Source organism: Salvelinus alpinus, chromosome 22 (assembly GCF_045679555.1).
Source record: "Salvelinus alpinus chromosome 22, SLU_Salpinus.1, whole genome shotgun sequence".
NCBI lineage: Eukaryota > Metazoa > Chordata > Actinopteri > Salmoniformes > Salmonidae > Salvelinus > Salvelinus alpinus.
This window is the reverse complement of record NC_092107.1, coordinates 7,595,288-7,605,880: the sequence shown is the minus strand read 5'-3', so window position 1 is coordinate 7,605,880 and position 10,593 is coordinate 7,595,288. Positions and strand designations below refer to the sequence as shown.

The 10,593-nt window shown below is 39.0% G+C and overlaps 1 protein-coding gene across 4 annotated transcripts in view; it reads right to left on the bottom strand.

Annotated features, from left to right (window-relative positions):
- Positions 1-181: 181 nt before the first annotated feature.
- Positions 182-10,593, bottom strand: part of LOC139548896 (neurobeachin-like) — a 354,477-nt gene continuing 344,065 nt past the window's right edge. For all 4 annotated transcript variants that reach the window (XM_071358831.1, XM_071358832.1, XM_071358833.1 and 1 more), the window contains 4 exons: positions 5,823-5,924; positions 4,494-4,690; positions 3,790-3,941; positions 182-3,228 (listed from right to left, as the gene is read on the bottom strand). In XM_071358831.1, coding sequence (XP_071214932.1) covers positions 3,138-3,228; positions 3,790-3,941; positions 4,494-4,690; positions 5,823-5,924 — 542 coding nt within the window. In that variant the 3' untranslated portion in view covers positions 182-3,137. The remainder of the gene's footprint in view (positions 3,229-3,789; positions 3,942-4,493; positions 4,691-5,822; positions 5,925-10,593) is intronic.

The following is a 10,593-nucleotide window of genomic DNA, read 5'->3' as shown; positions in this document are numbered from 1 at the left end:
AATCTGTCGTTCTGCCCCTGAATAAGGCAGTTAACCCACTGTTCCTAGGCTGTCATTGTAAATAATAATTTGTTCTTAACTGACTTGCCTGATTATAATTCTATATGTCAGAATATTAGAAAAAGATATTACTAGTTGTGTTCAAACTGCTATAAACATTTGAAAATTCAGTCGCATAAGAGCTTGCTTTATTTATTTTTATTATAAATACAACAAAAAGGAAAACAATAAAAAAATGTTACTGTTCATCAATCTTTATATATTGTCATAAGTTAATGTATAACAGCTCCAAACAAACACAAGGTAAATGCCTCAGACATTGCAATCTACGCAAAAAACAACATGTAAATACAAATAACTTAGAAAATCATGATATACTTAAATCAACAAAATATATTACATACAAATCAACAAAATATTTGACACAAAATCAAGATGTGTTTTTTAAAGCAACAATGGCAACACAAATTTAAATGCATTTATTTAACAAAATCCTCCAAAATCCTCCTTACACAAAGATTTATGTCAAATATTCAAAATAAACCCAGTATGTCAAATTCATATTGATGGGTATTATGAACCAAACCAGTAAAGTAAGATAGATATTCCATCCAGCCACTCTAGCTCTCTGCATGCGGTGTCCCTGGTTTAGCTAGGCTGCTGTCTGTACCATTACAATGGAAACCCAAACTCTTTGCATATTGTGATTCGTTTTTTTCCTTTTCATCTTACTGTCAACTCACACATGTAGCATATTTTACATTGTTGCACTGAAACAAAGTTATAATGTTTTCTGTTTATTCAAAATAGTTAAGAATAATTTTTGGATGACTATAGCCTGTTCTTGGTCAGGTTAACTACATGTCCCAACCTCTCACTTAGCCTGGCTGTTTGTGCTAACATTCCACCCCTTTCCATTACTTGCCATGCCAAACGTCATGTCATGTTTGGCATATGACACGGAGTACAATGAGTGGAATGTTAGTACCAAACAGGTCTGGATTGCAGGCTTTAACAAACTCATGGTATTGCTAGTGATCATCCAGTGTTTCTACAACTGACGTCTCGCACGGTCTTCCTTATCAATCTATTATCTGGAAATACAAACAATGATGACTCAAGAATTCAGTGCTAAATCTGACTAGCCTGTGGTAATGATTTTAAAAGTATATAAAAGTAATTTTAAACCCTTGCTTTTGTTGAAATATAAATAAAATAGTTACAGAACAAGAAATGGTACAGAAATCATTACAAGGTCTGTTACTTCCTGCTGATAATGTGAAACGTGATTAAGAAACAAATTACAATGGACACATTTCGCACGATAGGTATAGTTCTGAAACTGCCCTTACAGACATCTAAACACATTATCACATGAACATAGAACAAATTGTCAGTTTTGACAAGTACATTGATAGACTACTGTTTTCCATGATGGGAGACCAACTATCAGCTATTATTACTAACCAACTAAATCTGTGTCCCAAATGGCACGCTAATCCCTTTATAGTGCACGCCTTTTGACCAGAGCCATATGGGTCCTGATCAAATGTTGTGCACTATAAATGGAATAGGGTACCATTTGGGAAGCAAACTAAGATTTGATGTGAGAGAGTCATGTCACGGTTTGGAACAGAGAATTATGGTTCAACTGTCAAAATGGAGACTAAATGGAGACGTCTTGTTCTTTTCAAATCTTTTCTGGAAATCAACTCTTTACATCATCCTTATATACAATAGTTTTTACTTTTTTCCTAGAAAAGTGTCCCAAGTTTGATATGTATTTGACATACAAATGTTGTATAAATGTTATTAACTGTAGGTTTGTTTATTTGTATTTTTCACAGTTTTAAATATGACCAGTTGAATAAAACCGTACATTCATAATTTTTTATCAGTGTTGAAACTGTCACTGTAGCGCTATGACTGAGCTCTTCTTCTAAGCTCATCAGTTGAAGAGTTTCTTCTTATATTACTTATATTTTAACCTGTCTCTTTCTAGGCATTACGATATACGGTGGGATCCAAAATGATTGACACCCTTGATAAAGTTTAGCAATATTTACTGTATAAAATAAAAAATTCAAATACTGAGCTATATTGTATGATAAAAAAAAGTATTTTATTTGATACTAGTATAATTGCTCAGAGAAAAGGATTTTGTTTGACAAGTAATATTTTTTATTTTTTTCTCTCCAAAAATGTAGGGGTAGGGTTGCAAAGGGAGGGTATTACTGGAAACTTTTGAAGTTTACCAATAACCAACAGAATTTTGGTATCTTTCAAGGATTTTATGTAATCTATCAGAAGACATCTACTTCATATTATCACAGAAGGTCAAAGATCATAACCCCAGACATGCGTACCTCCCCTGTTATTGGTAATGGTACGATCTTTGACCCTCTGTAACTTTCATCATTATTCACGATTCATTCAGGATTATCTGTAATCATGGTGGTATCCACATTAATTACGAAGAGTTTAGAAACATATTATATTCTTATTTACAATTAAAGTGAATCCAAAATGACAGAATACATTATTTACCATTCATTTCTATTGGGCACAAAATAATCTGAAACACAACCAAAACAAACTGCAAATGCATCCAACAAGTTTGTAGAATCCCAAGCTTGACGTAATCATTAATGGCTAGGAATATGGGACCAAATACTAAACTTTTGACTACTGAATTTATAAGAATATTTAGGGATGTCAATAATTTTGAACCCTACCTTTTTGAGAAAAAAATGTTTTACTTGTTAAACAAAATATCTTTCTCTAAGCAATTGTATTAGTATAAAATAGTATAATTTTCATTTTTTTGGAGCATATAATATAGCTCAGTATTTGAATTATTTATTTTATACAGTCATTATTCAGGCCCCACTGTATTACTAACCTGGTTAAGAGCTTATGGTTAGTTAGTTAGTTAACCTGTATGGTTAGTTAGTTAACTTGTAGTTGACCTGTATGGTTAGTTAACACTTATACAAGTAGTTAGTTAACCCTAGTTAACTTGTATAGGTAGTTAACAGCAGTTAACCTGTATAGTTGGTTAACAGTAGTTAACAGTAGTGTCCAGGTGTCCTCCAAACCAGCAGCCATGTTGTACTGCCTCTCTGTCTCTGTAACCCTCAGTATCTGTTCTGGTGCTCGTAGTGCCACCGGTTGAAGTCGATGTTGAACGCCACAATGCTGCCGGATGCCATGCCAGTGATGAGAGTCCTGGAAGGGGGGCAGACACAATACAGTGTATACATACACAATGTACCTCTATATGACCCATTAATAATTATATTAGCTTATTGTAATTTATTAGTTATTTCCCAAACATGAATCTACTTTACTAACATCAAACAATAGGTGGGTGTGTTTGCATGTGTGAGTGAGTGTGTATGTGTTTGGTGTGTGTATGCATGTGTGTGTGTGTGAGGAAAGTGACGCTTGTGTATTGCTCCAAGGCAAGTGCGCTTTCAGGACCTTTCACTGCAATTTCGTTGTCTCTATGGCAACTGGTTCTATTTAAAGAAAACAAAGCCCACTGAACTGCGAACGTTCCATTCCCCCAAATGTACCCTGACAAGCATGAAACACACAGGCCCTTTCAGTGTTCTACAGCCTACATACTGCTCTACAACCACACACACACACACACACACACACACACACACACACACACACACACACACACACACACACACACACACACACACACACACACACACACACACACACCATTGATCCTGTATTAGAGGAAACCTGACTAGGAGGACAAACAGGACTAACCTCTGGTCGTGAGAGAGGTCCATGGCGCGGACACCAGCATCACAGCCTGGGTAGATGTAGAGCTGTTTGAAGTCACAGGCCTGCCACACCTCCACCACCCCGTTGTCTCCTCCTGTCACCAGGTTCTGACCGTCACTACTCAGCATAATGGCCTAGGGAGCACATCATAATAATGATATAATAATACATTACATTTAAATAAATAAATAATCATAACATCTACCTCAAATGACAGCCTAGGCCCTATGTAGTAAACTACTTTAGACATTTAGACCCTAGTCGCTATGTAGTACACTAGGTTTGAATATTGCTGTCCATCAATGATTCCCAAACAAATTGACTGAGCTTGAGCAATAAAAAATAATATACTGTATATAGATATATATATTGCCCTATATGCAAAGTTGGTAGAATCTTATTCAAAATTATTCACGGCTATAATGGCTGGCAAAGGTGCTTCCACCATGGGGTGTGAAGACATATGCAATCAAGATACTTTAATAACATATATATTATTATTATTATTAATTTGGTGAATGTTCTATAATTCTCTTTCACTTTGAAAATGTGGAGTAGGTTCTGGAGATCAGTAGACCCCCCCACTGAATCCCGTTTTGAAATGTCATTTTAAGACTGTAAAATGTGAAGACTGTGCAAGGCGTGTGTAGACTTTCACTAGGCACATACTGTATCTGTGGTCTTACCCGTGTTGAGTCGTTGACCTCCATCTGAGCCAGTAGTTTTCCGTTGATGCTGAAGTTACAGAAACGTCCTCTCTCGTAGCAGATGATACAGTGGCCCTCGCTGGACACAGATATGAGGCGGGGACACATGCAGTTATCTGGGCCCTCCAGGGCCCGCAGGAGGTCCCCTGTTATAGTGTGGACCAGACACGGACCCTCTGGAGGGAGAGCAAGATAGAGTTACACACTAACACGCACGGATGCATGGACACATGCACACACACTATTTCAAGGATGTTACTCAACATTCCACACCTAACTAAGATATCTATGTACTGTGGCATGTAACATTACAGTCCTATCAGCCAACTCACATACCATAACCATTACCATCACCTTACCAGAGGCATGTACCACAGCTAATAGCTATGACTATATCCATTGTGATCCTAGCTGAAGAGTGAGATAGTCTGTTCTCAGAGCCAGCTGATGACAGAAATGCCCAGGAAGCTGATTTCCCAGCTCTGGTTCACATCTTTGACCGTTCTGTATAGTTATGTTTTTTAAATACTGTGACTTCGATTTTATAGTACTTATTTTCTATAGTGCCTTGGGTGTGAGAAAAGCACTTTATATACAAGATGAATTATTATTATTAGATGGAGATTAAACTGTAGTACTCTACTTTGGACCATTGGTGGAAAAAGTACCCAATTGTCATACTTGAGTAAAAGTAAAGATTCCTTAATAGAAAATGACTCAAGTAAAAGTGAAAGACCCAGTAAAATACTACTTGAGTAAAAGTCTAAAAGTATTTGGTTATAAATATACTTAAGTATCAAAAGTAAAAGTACAAGCATAAATCATTTCAAATTGCTTATATTAAGCAAACCAGACGGCACAATTTTCTTGTTTTTTTAAATAGCCAGGGGCGCACTTCAACGCACCGACATTATTTCCGAACTAAGCATTTGTGTTCAGTGAGTCCCCCAGATCAGAGGCAGTAGGGATGACCAGGTATGTTCCCTTGATAAATACGTGAATTGGACCATTTTCCTGTCCTGCTAATCATTCAAAAGTTAACGAGTACTTTTGAGTGTCAGGGAAAATGTATGGAGTAAAAAGTACATTATTTTCTTCAGGAATGTAGTGAAGTAAAAGTAAAAGTAGTCAAAAATATGAATAGTAAAGTAAAGTACAGTACAGATACCCCAAAAAACTGCTTAAGTAGTACTTTAAAGTATTTTTACTTAAGTACTTTACACCACTGCTTTGGACCAGAGCCCTTGGGCCCTGGTCAAAAGAAGTGCACTACACAGGGAATAGAGGACTCAAGCTGTCTCTGCTGACCTTTGGCTCCACTGATGACCAGTCCCAGCTCGGCACACACAGAGACACACACCACCTCATGGTCATGACCGGTCAGCACAGCTCGCGGTGCCGGGTAGTCACCTGGAACACAACACAACAGTTGGGTTTTATTAATAACAACACACAACGGCTTGAGCTTGTTGCAACAGAGTGCACTTGACTGGAGGATGCACTTATAAGGAGCAACTGAAAATAATGTAATGAACTAAGAACTGACTGAGCATATGTGTTGTTATGTTGATAAATAACTGACCACAGTCATGGTGAGAATGACTCCCACCCAGCTGCTGCCAGCAAGGTCCTGGTTAATTGTCATTTAAATGTTGTGACGACAGATCACCCTCTTCCCCAAATCCCCTCCCCTCACACTGTCCCATGATTGATGACGGCTGGGGGAGAGGTTAAAGAGGGGAGGTCTTGGACACCTGGAGTCTTTCCCCTTCTCATCCTCTCCTCTCCTCTCTTTCACCCCTCTCTCCTCTCACCCCCCCTTTCCTCTTCTCTCATCCCTCTCTCCTCTCCAGTCCCTTAGAGAGTAGGACCAGAGCAGACATGTCAGTCCTAGGACAGCGGTGAGGTGGCTGATGGGACATGTGTCAAAGAAAGCCTCCAGAGACCACGACTCATCCAGCTCACCTGCCCTACAAAAGATTCAATCAGCCAGCACTGAACCCGCCCCCTCGCCCCCAACCCCCCTCAGCCAGCCAGCCGACACGACACAACCACCCCACACCTACCTCCCCACACTGCCTCACATTTCAGTGGTATGGGCCGAGCTGGGCCTGAGAGGCAGAGGGGGATTGAGCTGGAAGTTATTTTAATGATCAGGGGCCTCATTTAAATATGTACATTCCTCCCTAAATTCTGGCAGATGTGGAGATTCTGGGATTTGTTTGTGCAACTAATTATTGTGATTTATCAAACTGTCATATGCAAAATATATGCATGTTTTCATTGTTAAATCAGAGCTATACTATATTTGTGAGCTCTCGAACGTGCGTGTCACCACTACTCTGACTCCTCCCCTCCGGCGTTGCCTGTTTACTAACCACCGGTCCTGGCAACCCTTCATTACGCACACCTGGACCTTATCACTTCCCTGATTACTCCCCCTATTTATACTGTAGCACTCAGTTGTTATTTCCCATCAGGTGTTATTGTCTCTGCTTCCATGTTCAGACGCATTCCTTGTTTTTGTATCGTTATGAGTTCGATTACATTAAACTCCCCAACTGCACCTGCTTCCTGACTCCCTGCGTCTACATTACGGTGTGTTGCAACCCCACCTGGTAAACGACCTCATTTGCTGTATGATTTGGATATGTTGGAACTGGGTCATGACTCATGACACTTTCTAAAAGAAAGCGCAATGGCAAATACGATCACATTTTTGTAGAGGTATGGGCAGAATGTTTTTTTCTTTTTCAGTTACTTTAAAAGAAAACTAAAAATGCATCCCGCCTATAGCGACTGCCAAACACTGGCAGGTCACTCTACACGTTTGATTTATTCAAACAGTATAAAAGTAAATGCTGTAGCACACTTTATAGGGGAAAAGTTGTACAATACTTTGTTTATCAATAGACGTTTGTGTTTCTATCTCCTGCCTTGGTATAGGATCTGAATTTAAATAGACTATGATATTGCGCTCCTATCGCAAAGCAGTACTGTAGCCTACCCATACTGTTACATTTAAATAGGCTACCGGTCTATTTACTTTCAATCATATATTTGGCTATTAAATAAGCAATGGATAAATGGATAAATGGTAGCCTAATATTTGTTGTGTAGCGGAAATAAACCAGTCATGTCAGAAATGGAGATACATGTTCTGTAATATGATTATGATTTAGTCCTATACAGTTCATATGGAAAGTATTCAGACCCCTTGACTTTTTACACATTTTGTTTCGTTACAGCCTTAATCTAAAATTGATTAAATCGTTTTTCCCCCCGCATCAACCTACACACAAAACCCCATTATGACAAAGCATAGATTCTTTTGCAAAAGTATAAAATAAATATCACATTTACAGAAGTACCCAGACCCTTAACTCAGTACTTTGTTGAAGCACCTTTGGCAGCGATTACATCCTCGAGTCTTCTTGGGTATGACACTACAAACGTGGCACACCTGTATTTCGGGAGTTTCTCCCATTCTTCTCTGCAGATCCTCTCAAGCTCTGTCAGGTTGGATGGGGAGCTTGAGAGGATCTATCTACAGCTATTTTCAGGTCTCTCCAGAGATGTTCGATTCTGTTCAAGTCCGGGCTTTGGCTGGGCCACTCAAGGACATTCAGAGACTTGTCCCGAAGCCACTCCTGCGTTGTCTTGGCTGTGTGCTTAGAGTCGCTGTTCTGTTGGGAAGGTGCATCTTCGCCCCAGTCTGAGGTCCTGAGCACTCTGGAGCAGGCTTTCATCAAGGATCTCTCTGTACTTTGCTCTGTTCATCTTTCCCTCGATCCTGACTAGTCTCCCAGTCCCTACCGCTGAAAAACACCCCCACAACATGATGCTGCCACCACCATGCTTCACCGTAGTGATGGTGCCAGGTTTCCTCCAGACGTGACACTTGGCATTCAGGCCAAAGAGTTCAATCTTGGTTTCATCAGAGCAAAGAATCTTGTTTCTCATGGTCTGAGAGTCTTTAGGTGCCTTTTGGCAAACTCCAAGCGGGCTGTCATGTGCCTTTTACTGAGGAGTGGCTTCCATCTGGACACTCTACCATAGAGGCCTGATTGGTGGAGTGCTGCAGAGATGGTTGTCCTTCTGGAAGGTTCTCCCATCTCCATAGAGGAACTCTGGAGCTCTGTCAGAGTGACCATTGGGTTCTTGGTGACCTCCCTGACCAAGGCCCTTCTCCTCCGATTGCTCAGTTTGGCCATGCGGTCAGCTCTAGGAAGAGTCTTGGTTGTTCCAAACTTCTTTCAATTAAGAATGATGGAGGCCACTGTGTTCTTGGGGACCTTCAATGCTGCAGACATTTTTTGGTATCCTTCCCCAGATCTGTGCCTCGACAAAATCCTGTCTCGGAGCTCTACGGACAAGTCCTTCGACCTCATGGCTTGGTTTTTGCTCTGACATGCACTGTCAACGGTGGGACCTTATATAGACAGGTGGATGCTTTTCCAAATCATGTCCAATCAATTGAATTTACCACAGTTGGACTCCAATCAAGTTGTAGAAACATCTCAAGGATGATCAATGAAAACAGGATGCACCTGAGCTCAATTTCGAGTCTCATAGCAAAGGGTCTGAATACTTATGTAAATAAGGTATCTGTTTACATTTTTTTATACATTTGCAAAAATGCATAAATACCTGTTTTCACTTCGTCATTGTGGGGTATTGTGTGTAGATTGATGAGGATTTTAACGTGACAAAATGTAGAAAATGGCAAGGGGTCTGAATACCGTCCGAATGCACCGTATAATAAAAGTAAAATAAACACATTAGTCTACATGCTGCTATGTGATCTCCTTACCAATGGCAAATGCATTTGTTATAATTAGGCCTGTTTTAATGTTTTTATTAGCCTACCATTATAACAATTTCTCCGCATCAAACACCTCAATTTTCTTCAAAATAACAATATTTGCTTGCAATACAGTTGATTAACCACTAGATGTTATGCATGATCATGGTCTGAGATTTGTGTGGATAGGCAAACTTTCACATCAAGTTCAACATTTATAAATAGCAACCTTCATAGGAAAACTGGTGCACGCAAGGTTTAGAGTCTTTTGTGTGCGCATGCACTTTTGATAAATGAGGCCCCAGGTTTTAGGACAGATGCAGGCCGATGTAGTTGCAACACTAGAGGGCACTGTTCTCTCCCTGCTGCGGTTTACAACATCAACATTGTCAAATATAATACTCTCCTAACTTTTAATTTCTACAGCCTCTAGAGCGCTGTGCACTGAAATCTGATAAAAAGTATTAACTTTAATCTTAAAATTGTATCATAACTGATAATGATTCATTGCTTTATAAAAATCATACAACTAAATAGCTAATATATAGCTACTGAAGACTACTATGTGTTTCATCTATAGAAATGAGCAGCTTAAAACCTGTCTAGGACATGCGTTCCCCTCGACAACATTCTGCTGAAAAGGCAGCGCGGGAAATTCAAAAATATTTTTTTGAAATATGTAACTTTCACACATTAACAAGTCCAATACAGCAAATGAAAGATAAAAATCTTGTTAATCTACCCATCGTGTCTGATTTCAAAAATGCTTTACAGCGAAAGCACAACATATGATTATGTTAGATCACCACCAAGTCAAAAAAACACACAGCCATTTTTCCAGCCAAAGATAGGAGTCACAAAAAGCAGAAATAGAGATAAAATTAATCACCAACCTTTGATGATCTTCATCAGATGACACTCATAGGACATCATGTTACACAATACATGTATGTTTTGTTCGATAATGTGCATATTTATATCCAAAAATCTCAGTTTACATTGGCGCCATGTTCAGAAATGCCTCCAAAATATCCGGAGAAATTGCTGAGAGCCACATCAAATAACAGAAATACTCATCAGAAACTTTAATGAAAGATACATGTTTTACATAGAATTAAAGATACACTTGTTCTTAATGCAACCGCTGTGTTAGATTTAAAAAAAACTTTACGGAAAAAGCAAACCATGCAATAATCTGAGATGGAGCTCAGAAAGAAAAGAAAATTCTCCGCCATGTTGGAGTCAAAAGAAATACTAAATTACATTATAAATATT